General features: G+C 47.3%; 1 protein-coding gene across 1 annotated transcript in view; it reads right to left on the reverse strand.

Moving 5' to 3' along the window:
• LOC105699995 (growth factor receptor-bound protein 7) overlaps positions 1-5850 on the reverse strand; it is a gene marked incomplete at its 5' end in the record, with an annotated part of 54678 nt that extends 48828 nt beyond the window's left edge. Inside the window, one exon of the mRNA XM_023434920.1 lies at positions 5617-5850. Coding sequence (XP_023290688.1) covers positions 5617-5850 — 234 coding nt within the window. The remainder of the gene's footprint in view (positions 1-5616) is intronic.
• Between the last annotated feature and the right edge of the window lie 18064 nt (positions 5851-23914).

The raw sequence follows: 23914 nt of genomic DNA on the forward strand, positions 1-23914 counted from the left end.
CCGAAATATCTCAAGAGCAACGTCTGGCAAAAATTCGAATTCAAAAATCCAGTATCGCCATCAAGTTTATACAAAATTCGGAGTCAAAGCGGCACTTTATCGTCAAACTTGCTAAAATCCGAATTTAAAGCTACACTTTCAACATCGAGGCGATACAGAATTGATATGTAAAATTGTCCCGATAATGTTTCTCCTCGCGTCGTTATTAACACATTCGCGATCGGCAAATTTTTTCCGTTTCAAATACTGAGTACCGGCGAAAATAATGAAATTCTGAAACTGGTTGCCGCAAACTTGTATCGTTAAAGCAAGGATAAAAATGATAAAATTCGTGCGCCACGCCGGATAACAATTAGTGAGTCAACTAAACAGGACGTGATTCACGTCAGCGGCAATCAGGAATAGAATTTAAAATGACGTGAATTCACGTCAGCGGCAACGAGGAATAGAACTTGACAAGACGTACATTCACGTCAGCGGTCGCGAATGCGTTAAAATCCTATTTTGAAACTACACTTTTGTATACGTAACATCGAAGTGCAGCTGGGAGCTACGTTTCGGGACTTAGATTATAACTCAATTAATTATTTTCGATCGACGATTTAATCGAAAATTAGATGCCGATCAAGAGAAAGAGTTCCTCGCGAGAGATCGACGAGAGCGATTTAACGAATCGTTTAACGAGTCGTAAAGGCGTCCCGATTAGAAGCGGAGGAAGTGGGACAATCGGGATTCGGGAATGGAGGATGTTTTCAGGAAATCTCGGGAAAAAGGGTGGAAAAGCTCAACGGTTACGGTCCGTGCTCAGCTGCCTCGGAAAGTAAGGAAAGCTCCTCTCTGTTTCGGAGTAAACGATTTCCGCAGTTAGGAGGCGAGGGGGTTCGATTCGATTCGATCAATCGCGCTGTTTCAGCGAAGACCCGAAAAGAAGGCAGAAGGGGAGGTGGATTTTCGAAACGGCAGGAGGGAAATCCATCGATATTCAATGAAGCCGGGAGGTAAAGCCCCTGGGACCTCCGGAAAAGAATCGTCGACTAAAATTTCCTCGTCCGCTGCAAATAGGCTCCGGTGAGAAAGCGGGGACAATTTGCATCGGCGTCCCTTTTTCCTATTCCAGGTGGCAGGTGCGCCCTTCGGAGATAAAATCTCCCAGAGCTGGCGGACGTCCCGCTGCATCAGCGGAAACTGGGAAGCGGAATTATCGTCGATTTTGGAAATGGCGCAAGACCGACCCGCCGGAATCTTAACTGGGTGAGGTCGGATAAGAAAGGCGTTTCTGATGTGTTTGGAAGACTTTTTGTCATGAGAAATCGGTCGAAATTACGATAAAAACACATTTAGTGGGTTATCTAATCCTGGAAAAAGTGCAGAAAATTCTAAAAGTGCAAAATTTCGTTCGTGAGAATTCTTGAATGTTCATAATTTTATTTACTGTCACCAAATCCGGTATTAATTAAATAACGTACTTTTGTTGGAAGCTTTTGACCACCTTCTCACCCACCTTACAATTTTCCTCGAACGTGTCATAATCTCCAAAAAATATTCCCTCGTGAACAAATGCAACGATCCGGTACGACATCGTCCAGTCACGTGACGACTTTTCTACCTTGACCGAGAGGTCGGAGGGGAAACCGGATGCGGAAACGCGGAGGGGCCGAACCAACGAAATTCCATTGGAAATTGGATTTCCCCGGTCGCGACCCGATCTTTCAATTTCCTTCCCAGAAAGAAGCCCTCGGAGAAGAGAGAGTTCCCGAAAGGGTTCCAAGGATCTTTACGAGCAATTAATTTCGACCCCCCATGAGGCCACCTTTCGACGAGTACATCCACGACCTGCAGTTGCAAGGGTGGAGGTGCATTAAGGTGAAGTGAAACACGTCGAGGAACTTGATCGACGTCGATAAAGAAGATTTTTCTAAATGCTTATGTTGCCGACGTTCGTTTTTATATTGACAGCTGCGTCGAATTATATCGGATATTGTACCAAATGGCATACGCCACCTGTCGTTTTCGTACAATAAATATCAAGAAATCGAAGTGAAACTCCAGAAATCCTCTGGATTCATGCTTTCTGGGGCCCTAATTGACTGCAGAGGGACCCCCTGCGCCATCTGTGATTTCCAGGTCAATTAAATTTTCACTGCGAGACCTCGTATTCCCATCGTTTTAGCATATAAGCACATACAACACTTTTTTTACCTTTATCCCGTTCACATGCGAGTTTATCGATTGTTGTTGATGTCAGAGTGTTCTAAATTGTCGTAAAATTGTCCTGACCCATTCGTTTTTCATATCGAAGCCTTCGATAATTGTATATTGATCGAAATATTGAGAGCTCGACGCCATTTTGGTTCTGGTCTGGGTTGAGTTAAAAAATTTTGTTAAAAAATCCAAATTTTGAACGTGTCAGGACAATTCTTAGATGATCAGGAGTAATGTGTCAAAGTTTCGGACAGTTTGGTCTAATACCCTTTAAAAAAAGTGTTGTATTCGAATCGACTGATTTGAGAGGGGTTTCACTTCACCTCAGAGGGGACGCTTTCGGCCGAAAATGGAGGTACCCTCCCCGACTACATTTTGGATACGCATTTGCTACGATTCGGACTCGACGCGTCCTGGAAAAGCGTTTATCGGGCCGGAAGTCAGGACGAATCGAAACGCCGCGGTCTGCACAATGGTCCAGACCGAAGATAATTTAACAGGGGTGATCTCCCCGAGTCGAAGTTTTGTCATTTCCTGCGTCGCCCCTACTGCCACGCACCTGAAGGGGTGCGTAGATCAATTCGCATTCGATTGCTCGAGATGAACGGACCATTAATCGCCTAAAAATTCGAGAAAATACACGGAAAGAAAATGACATTTCACCCCCAAATCAAACGAACGGCACATAATAATAGCTGGTAAAAAGGCATAGCAATCACGAATATAATTTCCATTCTCCAAGTGAATTATTATCTCTTTCGTTATCCATCTAACAAAAATATTTTCCTGTCCCATCTTCAATCGTGCACGTATACACTGAGAAAAAAAAAATATTAGTTGACTGAAGCAAATATATATTATTGCCTGAATCACATATAACTGCAAGAGACAATGATTTCACCGAGAAGAAAAATAATACCCTCGTTTTAAACTACTTTTCTTTACTCTTCCTGACATTCCTTTGGACGCATCTCATCGCTGGATTTCGTTGTAGCAATGCATATTTATTCGAGTCGACCTTTTTTTTTCACGGTGTACCAAGGCAAGTAAAACCATTTATTCCAACTGTGACCGACTTTTCCGGGGTACTTTCGTCTTTTGACTTTCCAGTGACCAAGTCAATTCGTAACAGACACGAGGGTCGAACCGACGTACGAATGATTACGTAAGTTCATTAGTCGCGGGTAAGTAGATACGGAGCAGCGAGGCCCAGCAAATAATTAATGACCGGTGAGACGTCTGCCGATAATGAAGCGCCGGTAAACAGGGACGTTATTAACGCAGTTCCGCCGGATTGACACAAGCCCTAATTAATCGATGACCGATTGGACGGGGGGCCGCGAAAAAGCCGGACTTCCATCAATTCCTGGTTTTCCAGGGCGAGTGAGGAAAAAATTCTGGCACGGTTCCGACAGCCACCAAAAAATCCCTGCAAATTATAAGAAGGCTCCGGAGTCTGCGTCTAGGGCGTGGTTATTTCTCTCTCTCTCTCTCTCTTTTTTTCCCCTATTTTTATGAATTCGTACACACGCTCCGAGACAAGGCGAGACAAAGCTGACGTCTCGACGTCGTGCTGGTACCAGCAGCGGAGCACGTGCACGCACATCGGGGCTTGTTGGAGTAGAATTTCGTGCCGAAGGTGCACGGAAAAAAAGGACGTCTTTATTCTTACCACAGGACAGTGCTGACAAGACTTTGCTCTTATTGCAGTAATAATAATGATAGCATAAAAAAAAATACGTACGAGTAGACGAGGAACATTTTTGCAAGTGTAGATAGCAGCCAAGAAATGTGGCTACCACTTAATCAAATGAGCGACGTATGATTACCCCTGATAAAAAAAAAAACAATGCAGCGATGAATTTATCTCGCGTTTCCCAGTGAAAGTACCGTGATTTCAGATGCCATATTCACATAACAACACATCTTTCCACATGTGCCGGGGTATGTAGAATTTTCGTCAGGACCGTGAAGAATTTCTCCGCGTCCAAGACAAGATGGCGGCCGGAAGTACGGGGTAAAAGTCGAGGAAAGTCCCGTCTGGCCGTAAAGAGCCTCGGAACGCACCACCCCGCGAGGCCTCCTTTCTTGGCTAAGGATGAAAGGGTTACAAAGACACTCCCCCGCGGAAACGACCGAGCACTTCTCGCGCCTCCTCTCCGCGCTTTTCGGCGGGCCGAAAGGGCTGAAGACGTCGGCGACCGGCGAACGAGATAGCGCGAGAGAGAGGGACGGATGCGCCGGGCGGCGCGCTAGAGGGAGAGGGAGATACCCCGGCTAAGCAAGCGGGATAGGCACGCTCAACCTAGACATTGCTTCGGGCTTTGAAGCGAGCCTATCGGAGCAGTCGCAGCTTCCGAGTGCACGTACGTCGGAGGGATGCCGGGCGGGGGTGGCTCTGGACCACTAGAGACCGAGCCGGGCTCTCGAGGGTGGTCTGAGCCTCCACTTCGCGAAAGAATGGAGCCCCTAAAGAGTTGCATAATAGGGCTGCGCCGGAGGTGCATGCCCGCCACGGACCGGAACTCGTTACTTAGTTGCCAAGGAGGGCGAGAGGGAGAGGGACGACCCTCGTCGATTCGCGCGTGGGCACGAATCTCGCGGGAACCTTCTCTCTCTCTCCCCCTAAACGCCGAAAAAGGGGTCCGGAGGCTGGGATAGAGCATGATGCACCTCGAACGGAGTAAGATAGGAGCCGATGGATGTTTCGAATTGATCGCAAAGCGTAACGTAGGAATTTACAGCGATAAACGAAAAAGTCTGACGATACTTGGCAACTTTTAGTAACAATGGAAAAAGTCGAGGTTATTCATCGGTTTGGCCAATTTTCACAATTAAATCTGTCGGTTAATGGTTTCGTCAATGTTCACTGGATAGCGACGGAAAAAGTCGAATATTATTGCCTCGGTCAATTTTCGTCATGAAGACAATTTGACGTTAAGGTGAAGTGAAACACGTCGAGAAACTTGATCGACGTCGGTAAAGAAGATTTTTCTAAATGCCTAAGTTGCCGACGTTGGTTTTTATATTGACAGCTGTGTCGAATTATATTGCGTATTGTACTAAATGGCATACTCCACCTGACGTTTTCAAACATTTTTTTCCAAAAATCCAAATTTTGAACGTGTCAGGACAATTCTTAGACGATCAGGAATGATGTGTCAAAGTTTCGGACAGTTTGGTCTAATACCCTTAAAAAAAAGTGCTGTATTCGAATCGACTAATTTGAAGGGGGTTTCAACTTCACCTTAAGGCTGACGTGTTCGCCAATTTGGCACTATGAACGGCTTGCGAATGCGTGGAAATTCTCCTGGGAATTTAGACTCGAGTCTCACGTGGGAGATAGGAATCGGAGGTGGAAAGAGAGCCGCGAAGAATGGCTACGGTAAGGCTGTGTATTAAGCAGTCTGTCACCTTGGCGAGCCTCATGGCGGTGATCCAGCAGGTGCGAGACTTCTCGCTCTGGAAGGCTATGACTTTGAGGCCGGGTTCGCCAGCCTCGGTGTCTTCGGCTTCCGCGTTGCTGGACGGTCTGAGACAAGCGCCCCACTCGAAGGGGGCACCGAAGTGTCTCTTTGCGTTCGGAATCCTGTAGATGTGATAGTCCGACAGGTGAGCGAGCGGGGTCAGTTGATCGGGGTCCTGCAACTGAACAAAAACGACGCCCGGTCAGTATCCATCGCCATCCACCGTCAAATCTTAAACATCGACGATATAAATGGTCTCTCTACTTCTAGATACGTCTAATGGAACGACGCTTGACAATATTTCCCGGACAAAAAGTTCCTGAAAAATCGCGGAGGGTCTCGACTCGAGACGGAGGGGAGCCCGGGAGGTCCATGCGCAGGACAGGAAGACCCTTGAGAGGGCAAGAAACATCTTGGCAGCGCTCGGCCATTATTTATCATTGCTAAGGTCGAAAACTGCATCCGCCAAGATTTCTCGCTCGCATAAATATCGCTGTTGCTTCCCTGTCTCTCTGTCCAAGTCTTGGGGGGCAGGCACCAGTCGGGCCCCAAAATGCACCGAGATATCGAAAGACGAGTTGCGCCCGTTTTCTCACGAAAACGCGGTAATAAAAAATTAAAAACATATTCCTGGGCACATTTTCTCCCTCCTCTGAATTTTGACTTCGCTTACTTCCGCCCCTTCCATAAGAAGCCGATTACTAACGACAAGCTGCATTTCCTCGCGCGGAATAAGTACCATTAAAATAAATGGAAAAATACATTTCACGCCACGAATGGGCACTCCAGATTACCTACCTTCACCTGGGTTACTCTACAATGGTAGTAAATAACTTCACTACATATCGCTCACGTTATTCCGTTCGATTGAATAGTTTAACAAAGACTAACTCTGGAAGTATTGGCTAACTCTAAGCGTCCGCCGAGCGTATCGCGAAGAGGGGGAAACCTTCCAATCATTGGTCGTTATCACTTATACCTGAACCCATAAAATTCGGACTCGTAATTCTACCTATTAGATCGCGTACAGATCGAAAAAGGGATCCGGGATTCCGATACGGAACGGTATTCGCGAGCATATTCCCTTTTCTTCTCTTAACACTAGATTGCCGGAACGAGTCAATTTGACTCATTTGCGATTTTATTGCTACATATATCTGGAAAAACTTAAATGATTTATTTTTAAAACATGTTAATTTTTAATAAAATTATGAAATGTATACAAATGTTAATTCCTTCCTCTCCCCACTCCTTAGTTCCAAAAATCCATATGTGTTATACCTATTTTGACGGATGTGAGTCAAATTGACTCACTAAATATTTTTAAAGTTGGTCGTTTAACATACATGTAACTTATTTCTTGTCCATTGAAATTTTTTGTAACCAATCTGATTCGATAGTTTTCATGTTCAAACTTGTCAATATACTAGTTAGATATCTATTGCAAACTCGCACATTCAATATTGTGAAATTATTCGTTGCGTCTTTTTTGTTGGGCTTTTATGAAAGCTCTGATAAAAAACTCTTTGTGGTCTTCCATTTCGATTTATGGCATTGGAGAGAATAATGCATTTTTGGTAACACAAAAAAAAATAAATTTTATAAATTATTTTTGAAGAGTTTTTGCGTACCAAGGTAATTTCAGAATTTATTTATAAGATGTATTTACGTAAATGTAAATAAATATTTTAGTTCTAGATAAGGGTTGCTATTATGATAAAAAATGTAAGAGATCTTGAATTGCGAAAAAAAACTGACCCAAATAAGAGGAAACCAATCAGATATCGAATCCTATGCATCTGATAACGAACTATATGAAATAGAGAATCAAGCTAATAGGATTGAATTTTCGAGCAGTGAAGATGAAGATCTGCATCATACAGCTCTTAGAAAAGAGAAGATCTTGTTTTCTATCTGAAAGTGAATGAAGTGCCAGTGATAGTGATCGTTATATAACTCTTGGCAAAAAAAGAGTACGATATATTCCTGACTTTGAAACCGAAAGTGAATTAGACCCTGCAGATAGATCCGATAACGAAGAAATTTCAACGCAAAGGGCTGCTGATGGGACATTATGGGAAACATTGAAAGATGATAAAAATACTGGTAGATTTCCCGGTCATACCAAATTCAAAGTCATCTCAGGGCCAACTTCCTACGCCAAAAGAAATATTATACTTGGTACTGTAAAGAGTGTTTCCAGAATATATATGTAAGAATTGTTTTGAATAAAGTTTCATTAAAATAAAATTTTATTATTTTTTTTTTAATTCAATTTTGATGTTGAGTCAAATTGACTCATTTCAGGCAAAATGCATATGTACCTAATATCCGGCAATCTAGTGTTAATCTGTTAGGTCTCAGAAATATTCGTGAGACTCGGAGAGAATTTTCGAGCCCGCGAGTCGAGTCAATCGCCGGCGGCGCCGCGGAAAGGCGTCGCGACGCGGCGCGGATCGAGCGGATCGGCGCGGTTCTCGGAACCGAAAGAAGGCGCGGGCCCCGTCGACGTCGATGTGTCGGTGTCGGCATCGCGGCCGCTAATTCTAGCCATGTCCATTCGCGACACGTACTCGCGGCGTTGTAGCGTGCGCGCGCGGTACGTGCAATGCGTGCGCGCTAGACGTGCACGCGGCACGCACTCCCTTACGTGCCCGGCTGTCGGGGACGGTGCAGGGTGCACCGTAATTGCCGCCCTCCCTTTTTCCATACACACCGAGAAAACAATGAAATTTAAATATCATTCTCTGGAAATAAAATTTACTTCGCTGTTCTTCTATATTCAAACTGGCTAGAGTTATTCTCAATTAACAGTCGTACCGAGACATGAAGTGGAGGGTATACAAGATGCACCGTAATTACCGCGTTCCCTTGTTCTTTAACCTCCAAGACGAAAAAAAAAAATGTCGAAATAAAAAAAGAAATTCATCGTTTTCTTAGGATCTATTTAAATCGGCAGAAATGCACCTCGAATCGCAGGGAGGCAAATTGTAATGCCATCTACTAAATTATCCGATATGCATGGATATTGTCGCCCTCCTCTTTTCCATCCTTCGCCGCTCCAAAAATTGAGATTAAAAAAGTTCCCTCGAGTTCACTCGGTTCTTCATCGCTCTCTCCCAGGATCCATTAAAATCGGCGGAAATCGTCCTCGGATCGCAGTCATACCGTGACGCGATTTCCGCGGAAGCGGGGATTTTAATAAGACCCAGGGTCGTTCGAGGGTGCGTCGGAATCGCGGTTTTCGTTCCGTTCCACTTCGCAGTCCATATTCATTAGCTCGCTCGACTTCGGCCGGTGCATTTTCAGCCTTCGACCGGTGCATTTTCAGCCTTCGGTCGGTGCATTTCCGGGCGCGGCCGCGTAGCGCGTTGCACATAAGAATGCACGAGTGCGAGCGCCTCCCCGACGGGGGTTTTCGTCTAGCTCGACTTCCTGCTCGCAATCTAGTTCGTTGCGAGGCATAGGGGACACGTCGAGATAGCGACTGCATAAATCCTGGGGTAAAAATATGTATCGGGCGTCGGGGCCGCGTCGATACTCACCCCGGGATGCAACGCGAGGGCGTCGTCTTGGGGTGCGAAGGCCAGACCAACGGGCTCGGCTAATACCGAGGAATTGTTTGCACCGCAGGGCAGGGGGCGATGCTAATAAGGGGTGGGAAATTTTCGAGGAGGGTAAGATCAGAGAGGGTCCTCTCGCCCCGGCGGATGATTGCGAGACATCTTTGTTCGACGCTCCGCGGGGGGTATTCCTCCCCTATTCCGCCCTCGGCCAGGCGCGCTTTTCCCCCGGAGGACAACAGGGAAATTTTCTCCAGCCAACTTAAAAAAAAAAAAAGAGAGAAAAAAGGAATAACGCAGCGAGACGAGGGTGCAGATGCTCCCTCTTCCGGAGGAGAGAGAGAAGGTAGAGGTGATGGGCGAAATAGTTGCTCTTGGTCTTGGTTGGTCGAGAAATGATTTCGAAAAAAAAAAAGAATTTTTTAGGAATCTTTTCGAAGGAATTTGGAGCCATTTTGTAAAGTCCCTTCGGAGCTTGATCTTGCTTAATCGAGGGACAATTCTGAAGAAAAAGGAATTTTTGAAACTATAGCCTTGAAGGAACTTAGAATCATTTTACAAGACGCAGCTTTGACCTTACCAGTTTTGGCACATCACCCTCAGATAAAAAGATGTCATTGATCCAAAGAAATATTTCCGTCAATTCGAGGAATGATTATTCCATGCGGACAAACTCGAACAAATTGGATGCAACGTTCATTCGGAATTGTGACAATCTATTCGAGTGAATTAATTAATTCTTGGAATTAAGAAAATATTTCTCCGGTCTAATGGATTATTTTTCTCTCGGCCTAGCGATGGACCCGTTGAGCCGGGTATTGATTTTACAGTATACCGTTTTTAATCCCGACATCTTTCAGTATTCGAGGTCTTGGTCCTGCTCACTCGAGCATTCAATTTTGCAAAAAGTGCAAGGCAGATTCTGTTTATCCCTACTCGGTGGCTCCCGGGATCAACGGCACGGAAAACGGAATTACATAATCGAGCGTTTCGCAATCGACGCTCGTAACTTTCGGTCGGCCGAGTCCCAACCTGGAAGGTGGCTCGCTTCGTCCATTTTATATATATATATTTTTTTTTTCTTCGCTCCCTCCCCATCTTCCCAGGATTATAGCGACTGAAATTGTATAATTCGGCTGCCGGGAATGAGGAAATTTGATAAAGCTTCCGTGTCGATTCGACGATTTCCAACCCTCCGTGGGCCAGATCGTTACACACGAGATATCGCGTTGATAATCGCAGGTGGCCTCGAAAAGCGGGAGGGTGGATCGTAACCCTGTCGAGGGAAAGACCTTGGTCGGCCATTTTGAATTTCTACAGTCAATCTTCAGCGATTTTACGTGCGTTTACGTGTCTATGTGTGTGATCGATGGACTGTTTGCGTAAGACTTGGCCTGCTCCCCTTTACCTCTCCGCCGCGAACTTCGATTCCGCTCCCTCTATGAATAATTCGAATAACTTTGTCTCCTTCTTTCTTCTCAAAACAGGGGTCGTAATTGAAGTGTACCTAATGTTCAATTTCCGAGCTACGAGTTCGGGAACTCTATAACGGACACGTCAGGTAGGAACTTTGCACCTCGTCTTTGCAACTTTCCACCAGGCGCGTTAATACTAACGAGAGAGAGAGAGAGAGAGAGAGAGAGAGAGAGAGAGAGAGAGAGAGAGAGAGAGAGATCCAGGAATTGTAATTAAAGGGTAAAACCGAAGAGAGAAAAAAGAAAACAAAGAGACGTAAAGAAAGTAACCACACACCGCACTGTCGAAACCGTCCATAAATCCCGAACAATGCAGCCAGGCGAATTCGCATTAAAATTGCCAACCTGACACGAGGAGTTAAATCGGCACGCAATTTCTGCGAGTGCTCGAACTTCCTTCACCGGTTTGTGGAGGTAAAAAAAAAAAAGAAAAAAAAAATCAGGTACGTTAAATACGTCCACGAGTGTACATAAATTTAGTGTACCGTGCATGAATAAAACATCGGCTACAACTTTCATGAATTTATTTATTCATTGTCTTTTTATGTACAGTGCAGATCGCTCCGGATCGTCATGAGGATGCAGTCAAGGGAGGTCACGGAACGATTGGCGATCGGAGATGCAGCGATAGCCGTTCCTAGACCTAGCTCGGAAATGATAATCAGGGGGACGAAAGGGAGCAGTCGCGACATCCCGATCGGACCGGTTCAGAGGTCGCCGGTTAAGATGGGATCGATTTCGATCGATTCCGAGCGGACGAGTTCGGGCGGGATAGACCGGGAGATGAAATCGGGGAAGCGGGGACCAGGTTGACCCAGGTCGGCGCTCCACTTCTTGCCGGTCTTGCAGACCCGAGAAGGAGAAACTCGGTAAATCGCCCGATGACGAGGAGTCATTAAACGGCACGGGTCACCGCCGGCCTGCGACAGGCCTCGCCATTTTTGCCAAAGCCCGGTTTATGACCGGCTACCGTTCGCCGCAGAAAACGAGAGAACCCATTGAAACCTGTCCCCGGCGATTCCATGTCCTCGAGGGATACGCGCAAACCGGTCCCCGAAATCATTTCGGAAGGTCTCCGCACTCGGCGCGACGCGACAAGGATGTCGTCAAGGTTCCTCGACCTCGCTTAATTAAACAATTTTAAAAACGAGCTTCCATGAATTATCTACGAGTCAGCCCGAAAGATCACCGAAAAAGAGTGGAGATTACCACACGTTCATTTTTATATGCCGCGATTCCGATTTCTTCAAAGATTTCCTTTGATTTCTACATTGGCGACGCGACGAGGACGTCGACAAGGTTACTCGACCTCGGTTAATCAAAAAAATGTGAAAAATGAGGTTCCATGAATTATATACGAGTCAGGTCGAAATAGTATGCAAAAAGGGTGAAAATTACGACATACTCAGTAACCCCCCCAATGAAGGGGGAAAAAAATAATTACAGGAATTTCCTCTATGCATATGGAGTTTTTATGGAAATTCATTTCTTATCGAAAGGGATTTTGTTGAGGTATCACGGGGCATCACGAATCGACTCGACTTGATCTTCGGCGAGGCGAGTTTTTGGGGAAATTAATTATTTTAGGAGGGGATTTTTTGTGGCGCCGATCGATGGCGTTCGCGAGGCCGCTCGAGCGGTCTTCGGCAAGTCGCGTTGTGAACGCTGCTTTAGGTCGTATCGTGTCTCCGGTCGTTGCTCCGAAAGACATCGTTAACTCGCGACTCGTGGTGGCAGTGAAAGGACGGAGTTAGATCGGCGTTAGTCCGAACCTCGGACATTTACGATAGGTCAGGTATCCCAACGTGAGCGCCGAACGACGAGAGGCAAAACGGTAAGCGATTACGAGAAAAGCTCAATAATGGCGAAAGCGATAAAGCCGAAACACTTTCAACGACCAAGCACCCAATCAAGGCAGAAATTCGCATCCACCCAGATAAAAAAGAATCCCCTTAAAGTAGACTAAAAAGCGAGTCAGAAGCAAAGGGGATATCTGTCCGAGGTCGAAGTCGACCTCAGAGAAGACCAGGGAAGTTCCCTCCAGGGCGAGAGGCCCCAGATCGGCTTAAACATAAATTAATCCCCGAAGAGGCCGCCCTTCGAATTCGGAACTTCCGGCTCTCCTGGTCCCAGATCTCGGGAGGGTCGCTCAAAAAGGAAATAAAGAAAAAAAGAAAAAAGAAGTGGTCCAATCGATTCCCAGCGGAACCGAAGACGGCGAGAACCGCCGCCCTGGGGGTTATATCCCGCCCCCGAGTTCCGGGCGATTATTTTCCCCGTAGGGGTGGGGCCCGGTCCAGTAATTTCTCCCCGCAATCTGACCCATGGAGAACGTTTATCCCCACGCGGAAGCGATCGAAACCCGCAGCCTCTTCGGCGTCGCGTCGCCATACAGGGAGAAACGACTAGACCGGTCCGCGACCGGAAACGACGCCCGCGAGAGAAACCGGCCGGTCAGGACGACTTCGACCGAGTCATCGAGAATATGGGCCAACTCGGTGAGAGCTATGTCACCGACTCGAACCTCCACCTCGAAAAAGTGTCCAGAAATCGTACAGAAAGCCAGACGTCAGAGTTGAGCCGATTTTTAATCATTAGATTAAAAGCGTCGATTTTGATCAGCTGATTTTTATTCCTTAAAATCACGATTTTTCAAACAGTCCTAGTACTACTCAGCGCGATCGTCCTATTCGCTGTGTCATATTTAATCAATGGAGTTTATATCATAGTCAGCGATTTTGTATTAAAAACAAAAATCATGCCTTTTGTCTACCCTGACAGACGCGTCCGATATTCAAAATGCTATAACACTCGTTTTACTTAGATATTTTAATTTCTCTGGTAAACTTTTTAATATTTCCAAATGTTTGAGTACTATCAATGAATATCATTTTTATTCCTTGAAATGAATTGTGTGTACGATTTTTTTGAATACAGAAAAAAAGCGGGGGTTTTCCAAATGCTCAATTAGCATTGAACATTTTACCGTTACGTAGGCATATATGATGCAATTATTTGTTCGTGTGTTTTTATTCTCGTCCTTCGAGAAATAGAGCACTTATAGATACCCTTGAAAGGGTTGTTCGGTTACCGGAGGGTGTCCTTAGAACGCAATAACGTGACATAGCGCGAGCCCTCCGGGGATGAACCCGGGGCCATCTTGTAATCCACGAGCGAAGCTCGGTGCCTTAATTTCGTCGAGCAGACTCCATAATCCTCCGGGAGAGAAACCTCACGTGTTCCTGGCGAGCCCTCCCTAACCCTTTCCTTCCTCCCCTTCCTCCTCCAGTGCAGCCGAAGAGGCCAGGCTCTCTATTGGATTTGTCCTAATGGAATTTGCGAGCGCGCGTCCACCCCCTTGATTTTCGACCGATTAAAACCCCCGAGCTTCCCCGAATATTTCGGGAACGGCCGCCATCTTGGACGCCGCGATCGTCGCGCGGCCATTACGCACCCCTCGTGGTATATCGTTCTTTTTCCTCTATCACCGCTCTCCTCGTCTCGCTAAAAACCATTCCACCGTCCATTCAAACCCAGGGGAAAATGTCGAGTCGATTTCCGCAGCGAGATTTCCCCCTCCAAAGGGAAAACTACCCCGATCAAAGACGAGGTTTCAGTAACGGCGTCGTTGCATCCCTGAGAGGGAAACTCGAATGTAATCGCACACCTTCGAGAAGCACCCCTAATTTTTGCATCTCTGCCCCGAGAAAGAAAAAAAAAAGAAAGAGTACCATCGAGCCGAAGAAATATTTCTCTTGGTTAATTCCAAGAATAATTATTTGACTCGAATGAACGGGAATAAATTGGACCCACCGTTCCTTCGGGATGATGGCAATTTATTTGAGTTTACTCGAGTCGAACTGGGTTATTCTTTAAATTGACAAATTATTTCTCTGGTTCAATGGAATTTTCTCAATTTATTTGAGTTTACTCGAGTCGAACTAGGTTATTCTTTAAATTGACAAATTATTTCTCCGGTTCAACGGCATTTTCTCTTTATTAGGGCGCTCGTGACTCGTTGCACTCCGAGATGCACGTAACCTCGGAACACTTGCCACCGAATTTCCTCTAAAAAAATGGTTTTCGCAAGTCTTCATAGATCGGCCCAGCCAATCGGCCGTTTATTTCACCGAGTTCGACCGTAAACTGCGTTTCAGATGCAACGCGTCCCACGGTAAATCACGGCCCGAACTTCGCGATGGGGCTTTTACGCGTGCTTATTTATCGCGCGATTCTTCCCCACGTGAACGAGGGACGAGCTTGATTTACATCTAACGGCGATTTTCCCACAGCCAAAGGGGGATTGCCACATTGCATAGACCGACTCGATTTCCGGCCGACTAGCGATTGGAGATGCAGACGTGATGCACGTTGTACTTCAGCGTTAAAGTTACGCGAGAAGGGGTAAAAAGTGAAAATTAAGCCTTAAGGTGACGTGACATGGTTCAATCGTGTATGACGCATTTATTCGAATTGGGTGTACAGAATCGTTTGAAATATGACCCCTGTGAATATAACGGCCCTGAGGAACATCCGCCAAACGACATCCACCAAATTTCGCTTTCCATAAAATATTAAAAAAGCGTCCATAAGAAGATTAGGAAAAAAAGAAATTAAATCTTACGGATATCAGAATTTTTCCTAAAGTCGTCTCATTCACGTAGCAAAATATTAGATAACTCAGTGCACCGAGTTCATGAAAAAATTGTATACACTCTCAATTGTCACATTCAGCTCGCCTTAACCTAAAAGTCCAGTATACGGAGAAGCTGCATTGTCCTCCAGGTTAGACAAGCAAGGCCACGGGGGTTCCCTGTGTTTCAATAAACGCTTGTTTATCAAGCGATTATTCGATCTCGCCGAGCGAATCTCGGACAGGTTCGTTTGTTAACCATACATCGTCGAGGAATTGCATCGGCCGGCAATTAAACGATAGACGCGCCACGTGGATCGCAGAATCGGCCTCGAGGGAAAAGGAAAAAACGTGGGAGACGAGGACTCGCGAGCTTAAGAAGAAAAAAAAAGAGAATAAAAAGAAAAGAAAAAAAAATGGGAGTCGTCGAACACGCCGCGTCCGCTCCCCTCAGGAGTCGTACACGCGAGTGCATTACCACCCACCGGTATTAGCAAGCAGCGTATTGTTACGCTTCGTTGGATTTTCAAAACAAAAGCTCCGCTTGCCCGGAGCAAGTGGTTTACGATTTATGGCGGTGGGAGGGAAGGGTGGAAAATGGGAGACGAGCACCTCGTCTCCGCTCGGCCGGATCGATGGAAGACGCGGACTTACATTACGGTCTCGAGTAAAGTGACCGAAGCGATAAGAGCGGAATCCTCCCCCGTCTGGGCCATTTTCCGGCTAGACCGAGGGGCCGGCAGGTGCATTAGTTTTCTAGACGAGCCCCATTCCCCTTTGCAATCCAAGATGGCGGCGAGAAGCTTATCGCAAACCTTGGAAATAGACATCGGTGTCTTGGAAGCGTACCCTCATTTATGGCGTTTCCCTCCAGGGTAAAAGTCAAGCATCGTATCGATAATGAAATTCAATAAACATTGCTGTTTGAGATTCGTCATTTTTAAGGGCTTGGGTCGGTCTAGCGTCGATAACTCGAGATTTCTGGGTTTTTAGTGGAATTTTTATTTACGAGAAGATCGGACCCTCCTCCCGATCACAGGTTAGGTGAGGTCGGCAAAGGGGAAGGCGAGAAAAGAGGTAGGCGTCGCCTTCGACGGCGGGGACAATGGCGTCAAATTGCCGTGGCAAGGCTCGGACCGGGTTTACAAGGGTCGGCGGTAATTCGGCCCGGGATAGACGCGCCGCGAGAAGCAAAGCGCGTCTCCGCCGCGTGCATCCGCCGCGACGTCGCCGAGCGAAGTGACCGACCGTCGCTAAGGGCTCGCCGCGACCCGCATACTGACGAGCCCCCTCCCCTCCCGGCCCGGCAAAATTGGAGACCACGTGACCGCGCGGACTTTAAAGGGCCTCCCGGCGGGTATAAAAGGTCGAGCCGGGCTCGCGGCGGCCAGAGCGGCCGCGACGCCCACGCGCGGCTGGTCGCGACTACCCGCGTGGTAATTCGAGTTAAAGTACGACACGAGGCGCGAAGGTCTTCATTAGCCAAACGAGATAAATCTCGAAACCCGCTCTCGCCGTCTAGAAAAATCCTCTCTCTCGCTCTCTTTCTCTGTCTCTCTTGCGGCCGCCCCTCGTCCTCGCGTGCACGCGTGTCCAATCGAAAAGTGAGAATTCCAATTAACGTCCTTCACGGTCTCGATTGGAAACCCGCGCGAAGGAAATCGATCGGCGCACTCGAGTCCACAATTAACCGAGGGGCCCGGCCGTCGCGCGCTCTCCCGACGGGACGCGGTCGACCCGCAGCGGAAAACTTTCCGTCGTAAATCCGGGGATGGCCGGGCGCCGAGAGGAGGCCGCAAACTTTCCGCCGGCTCTCCTTTCTTTCCATTTGCGGCTTTCCGTCTTGCGTCATCGCGCGCTTCTCCGGCGGGACAAATCCGCGAGGTCGGGCTCGAATTCACGGCCGAGGAAATCGAAGACTCCTCCGATTGCAGCGAGGAGGCCGCTGGGGAACGAAGGGGTGAAAGGGCACGAGGGGGGGCGGAGGGTATAAATTTCCCCAGTCCCGAGCGGCGTTGCACTTGCAATTGGCAGAGTGCCCCGTGTCGCGTGCCGCAGCTGCAGCTGCGGCCTTTTTCCTTCCTTTGGCTCGTGGAAGGCGGGCCGCCGATCGATCGATCGAGCCATCGATCCCACCGGACATCCGACCCATGGAGGGCAAAGGGAGCCGCGAAGCCGAATCCTAGATGAGAAGAGCCACCGAGAGAGACAGATACTCGCGGGAGGAAGAGGGAGGAAGAACCGTACGATCGAGAGAACCGGTAGCGAGATCTCTCGTGTTCGTCCCTCCTCTTCCTCTTCTTTGGCCTCCTCTTCTTTCCTCTCGGACGAGTCGAGCTCACGCACCGCGAGGAGTGAAACTGCAGTTGCAAGTCGGTCAGGATTAGACGGCGCAGGGGTTCTCAAGCTTCTAGGGGAGTATCTCGTTTCAGGATCCGGTGTACTTAAATTGATACGCAATGGCCAGTTCGCGTTTCACTAGCAAACGTCAAACAGGGGATGCGAAGATCCGATCGCTTCGGGCGGCACTCTCGAGTCGACTGGAAAAAAATCTGGACCTTGGTATTGGTACGTCGTCGAGGAGGCAAAGGAAGAAACATTAACCCATCGACAAACTGAGAGGAAAAAAAAAAGAATTCCGCAAATCTTACTCAATATCGATAAATATTAATGTAAGGATGAATTAAGCGTAAATAAAGGAAAGAAGTAAAACACGCGTTGCAGTTTTTACCACCCTCCCGATTTTTTTAATCCGTGTCTTTTACACCGTGACGTAAGAAGTCTCACGTGGAGGTGGCAGCGCTTAATTCCCGCGGAAATTTAACGCGGAATTGTGCCGCAGGTGCGGAGCCGTTATCCAGGGTCGTCCTGGCCCGGTTTCCGGGCGCGAGTTATCGCCGATAACCGGGCCGCAAATTTACGCGCGGAACCGACCGTTCATAGTAGTCCAAATACCGCTAATCCCTTAACTCGCGTATCGCTCCCTTTCTTCGATAACCGGAGTAAGTGACCGAACCGGTTCCGCCGCCGGTCCCCCGGCGGTGCTATTTTGGGCCCGGATCGACATCGGGCCCGGGTTTCGGCGGCGGCGAGACTCCTTTTTCTGCTTCCTTTTGGGACTTAAACGGACGTCACGGTCCTCGAGCGTTACCCTGCGGACGATCGCTTTCCTTCCTATTCCCATGAATTTCGGACCCTGACCTCCCTTCATTTTTTTTTTTTTTTCTTACGAGCATAAGTTGCCATAATCATGCTGACTGCAGATCGATTTTTCATAACGGCACCGTAAAAGTATTCATTAAATTTCATCTTCGCTTCCCTTCCAGTTCCCACGAATTTCGTACCCTGACCGCTCTTCATTTGCTTCCAGTTATAAATCCCACTCATCATCATCAGTCGAGTTAGAATTACGACTATCCTGTATATGGCAAAAATATTGAATTTCAAGGTTCAAGGTGAGGTGAAACCCCCTTCAAATCAGTCGATTCGAATACAACACTTTTTTTCAAGGGTATTAGACCACACTGTCCGAAACTTTGACACATCACTCCTGATCATCTAAGAATTGTCCTGACACGTAGAAAATTTGGATTTTTTAACAACATTTTTTAACTCAGTCCAGACCAGAACCAACATGGCGTCGAGCTCTCAATATTTCGATCAATATACAAATATCGAAGGCTCTGATATGAGAAACGAAAGGGTCAGGACAATTTTACGACAATTTAGAACACTCTGGTAATCGATAAACTCGCATTTGAACGGGATAAAGGCAGAAAAAGTGTTGTATGCGCTTCTATGCTAAAACGATGGGAATACGAGGTCTCGGAGTGAAATTTTAATTCACCTGGAAATCACAGATGGCGCAGGGGTCCCTCTGCAGTCAATTAGAGCCTCTGAAAGGATGAATCCAGAGGATTTCTGGAGTTTTTCTTCGATTTCTTTATAATTATCGTACGAAAATGACAGGTGGAGTATGCCATTTGGTACAATACCCAATATAATTCGACACAGCTGTCAATATAAAAACGAACTTCGGCAACGTAGGCATTTAAAAAAGTCTTCTTTATCGACGTTGATCAAGTTCCTCGACGTGTTTCACTTCACCTTAATGGCATGACAATGCCGCCGTATCCGGCACAGAACCGGCGACACGAGCCATATTTCCGCATAATCGCGAAAATCTGCCGAAGTTTTTCCACCGAACGTGTCTTCTCGTTTTCTCATTTCCTACTTTATGGAGATCACTTTTAATTTTAATTTAAACCGATGGTCCGCGGAAAAATCTCATATAAAGTCAGACACGAGTCGCGGACAAGCTGCCGCGAATGGCTCTTCGGACAGTAACAGATGTCGCCGAGTTTCCAAGGGAGCGAGAGAGAGAGGAAGGGAAAATACGTGAAGGATCTCGAAAAGAGGAAGAGGCGAGTCGAGATCCTCGAAAATTCGGGAGCCGGCTGCTCGTCCGAGGATTCGCCGCGAGATTTATCGAACGAGGGGGGGGATGCATAGTAATAAAAGAGGACACACCCGGCGAGCTCTAAGTCACCGGGGTTCCGATAACGCCGGAGTTCCGCCCTTCGGACTGCTTTCCCGGCGATCGGGTTCCGGCGATTTAGGGGATCCGCTCGCGCGACTCTTCGGGCACCGGCGTTAACCTTAAGGTGAAGTGAAACCCCTCTCAAATCAGTCGATTCGAACACAACACTGTTTTTTTAAGGGTATTGGACCAAACTGTCCGAAATTTTGACACATCACTCCTGATCGTCTAAGAATGCGCTTCTATGGTAAAACGATGTCCGTAAAGCTGGCATTGCCACTATATAAAAACAATAATACAGCAAATGTTGATAATCGACGTACACGGCTGAATTTATTGCTAATTAATTGCGATGGTAATACGAGGTCTCGGAGTGAAAATTTAATTGACCTGGAAATCACAGATGGCGCAGGGGGTCCCTCTGCAGTCAATTAGGGCCTCAGAAACGATGAATCCAGAGGATTTCTGGAGTTTTACTTCGATTTCTTTATAATTATTGTACGAAAACGACAGGTGGAGTATGCCATTTGGTACAATACCCAATATAATTCGACACAGCTGACAATATAAAAACGAACATCGGCTACGTAGACATTTAGAAAAATCTTTTTTATCGACTGCGATCAAGTTCCTCGATGTGTTTCACTTCACCTTAAACCCTTGGAAACTGGAGACCTCCAAGATCCGACTCTGTCGAATCCTCGGACGGGATCGAATGAAATTACATCACATCGATAATCACACTCCCTGGGAAATCGCGACTCCGAGGAAGGTCGCGTTTTCGCCTGTGACAAGTGCCGATCGATCGATCGATCGATCGACCTCGAATCGAGCGCGTATCTGCGAGGTGGATTTACTTTGCGATACGTACACGTCGATTCTGACGATAAGCCGGCGATCGTCGAGAACGGATTGACATTGATCGTTGAAGTCGAGATTAGCGAGTTAAAATCGACGAGGAATTTCTTATATATTTTTTTTTATTTTTCTGAAACTTAATTTCCTCCCATGATGTAAAGAAAGGGAAAAGGAAAATAAAAAAAGAATATCAGGAGTACCCGGGAGTCATGCGTGCTATTTCGATAATTTTCCGGAAACTCTTGTTAGAATTAATTGATTGTCTATGAGTATCCCTGATATATCGCGGGTACTTTTGACCAGATCAAGAATTTATCCCTTTACACCTTTGAGTGTCAAGGAAAAATCCGCGTCCTTTTTTCCTCGGCCAGATCCCTGCACAACTGCGACCTAATCGATCAGGTCGGTCTGTAAAAGCCTCGCCACGCCTCGCAACGTTTACTTTATTATCCAGGACAATAAAGTCGAGGACGATAAAGTCCTTTATTATTATCATCGTCGGTGGCGCAACCTCCTCTTGGCGTCTATCGGTCCTCGCGCTTTATCCCGCTCTCCCCATTACCAGAGAGAAGAGGACGAACTTACAGGTATAACTTCGTGTCTTAAACCGTAAAAATACGGGAAAGACCTAAGAAACACCGGAGTGTTAAAAGGACATCCGACATCCTGTCGAAATCCCGAAAGATCCAACCTTCGGTAATAACGCGGAATGTTATCTCGCAATTGTATAAAAACCCGTAACAATTTTGTGAAATCGTGTCGGAGTAATGAATACTTATCTACTATTTGAAAGTTTATCGCTAGATTGGTAAGCCACGTTTGAATAAAATGGCCAAAAATTCTTTTAAAATCAGGATACCTCTCAGTGGCGAGTGCGAGCGAGACGGCGTCATCGGCGGTCCCGCGAGAGGGAGCGAGAAGGAGATACCAGATCGCGGCAAGTTATAAAAGCAGCGCCCAGCTTGAAAACTTTAAATTGGCTCCGGAATTTCTTCCTGCGCCTCGTTGACAGGCCGCGGGGGTTATTTGTGAGAGCTCCTTTTATCATTCTCAAGTTCGTAATTACGCGGCCGCGCAGTTATTGCAGTTTACCCCTAGACGACCCTGGGGAAACTAGAGAATTTGAAGGATTTCCAAAATTTCAAGAATTTCTCCATTTCCGGCAGAACTTGCGTTCTTCGCCTCACAAAATTCGCACCAAAAAAAAAATGAGTACCCGGAGAATAAGCCCATAATAAATGAAAACGATGAAAAGGACATAGTGCATCGGTGGAATGGAGTGGAGGGTCTCGAAATGGCGGGGAAGAAAATCAAATTTGCGATAAACGAGGGAAAACACGAGGGCGCTCGAGAGGACCTCCTCTCCGGGCGGGGGTGACGGGAATTTTTTTTCCCCCGGTACATCCCCAGGACGGATTTTCTCAATAATTCCAAGGAGCACTAAATGATGCAGACCGGAGACGAGGGATGAGCATTGACTCCGGGCACCCGAGGGGAAATGCGAAAATGAAATTTTCAGACGCGGACGCGGAACGAGACCGCTCGACGACGGGAGTTCATTCGCCATCTGTCGGGGGAAGAGAAAAAGGGAGGAAAAAAAGAAAAGTGAAAGAAGGAAAGGGTCAGAGAGGCGATTCTTCTCCGCGGGACCGGTCGTTAAAATCCCGGAGAGCGGTTTTCCTCCCTGCGAAAAAGCGGAGGAGGTATGTCGCGGGCGATGAAAGAAAAAAAGAAGAGGAAAAAAAAGAAAGGAAAATAAGAAAGAGATCGGAGGAGCGCTCGGTTCTCGTTAAACCGGATTGTAATTGCTCATGTGAAAGCGGTCGCGAAGGATGATCGCGCCTTGGCCGACCGAGCGATGATCGGTCGCGAGCTACTTGATTGTCGCCTCGGCGAAAATGTCGAAACATGGCCGCCCGAAATGGGCGCCGTGCCAAATTCTGAGTGCCCGTTCCTTCGGCCAGTCAATTTTTCCCAAAGACCGATAGTAATACACCGCGAGTGAGGAACAAATGCAAAACCAAGCCAAGCCAAACCAAGTCTTCCTCTTGGCTTCGAATGCTCGAGTCCCGCAGCGGAGATTCCCTCGACACCGTTCGAGTGTGGTGGAGAAACAGACAAAAAAAAAAGAAAAAAAACCACACCGAGAAGAAGAGTTTGTTAACCTAAAGAAATATGCATTGCGAGAAGAAAAATTAAATCCAATACATCCAAAGAAATATCAAATCGACTAGGGAACATTATTTGAAATCAACGTGAATTTTTCATCTCAGAAAAAATTAATAGTTTCTTGTAGTAATACATGATTCGAGCAATATATGTCAACGACGTATGTTTAAGGTAACTAATTTTTTTCCTTCAAGGTAATAAAAAAGTATTCCAGCAGCGCGATTCCGGGTGTCACCAATAGGTGAATCAACGGGCCCGCTGCAGTCGCGTTACTCGCGAAACCGGCGGATTAAGTCGAGTTAATCCGAGGACGCAACATCCGCGGCCGAATCCGGCGGCGTCGGGTCGACCGGCTCCATTTATCCGGGGCACGCGAGCGTCCTCGCGCGCTGCGTAAACACGTCGCCTCCTCCTTTTGCCCGGACCGGTGTTCGCACGCACCGCGGGGATTTTTTTTAAACACCCGGGTAGAACAGTGGAGACGTTTCGTGTTGACTCTGGGGAATTGACTACCGGAATGATTTACGGGCGCCGCGACGGCCGCGCATCTGTTTCTCGTCAGCCGTGGGTGGTTAGGAAAGAGAGAGAAAGAGGGAGGAGGCCCTCGGAAAGGAGCACCGCTTATCGGCCCCTGGCAACAGCATGGCCGCGGCTCTCGGTGCACCGCAATCAACGATATAACCGTACCCCAAGACGCGGCCATAATAAGGCTCTTTATGCAGGATTAACCGCAGCGTCCGTTCCCGCGCCGGAGGAGAAAACCCGGCGAGAGCCCTCTACCTGCCAACGGTCGGTAGGGAAATGACAGGAAACGAGGCGGGAACCGCGATCGCGCCTCGGCCGAGTGCGCGCGCAAGCCCTCCCCACCTGGCGCGGCCGAGCACAGCCGAGGACGCCCGAACTCGCCCGATCGCGTTCAGTCTAGTTCGCGCCGCCGAGGGAGGCGGACGCGGGCCTAGCTGTCCTCTTATCTCTTCCTACATGACAAGATATTGACAAAGCAGACA

This window comes from Orussus abietinus, unplaced genomic scaffold (genome assembly GCF_000612105.2).
Source record: "Orussus abietinus isolate OABI.00-Male unplaced genomic scaffold, Oabi_2.0 scaffold61, whole genome shotgun sequence".
Taxonomy (NCBI): Eukaryota; Metazoa; Arthropoda; class Insecta; order Hymenoptera; family Orussidae; genus Orussus; species Orussus abietinus.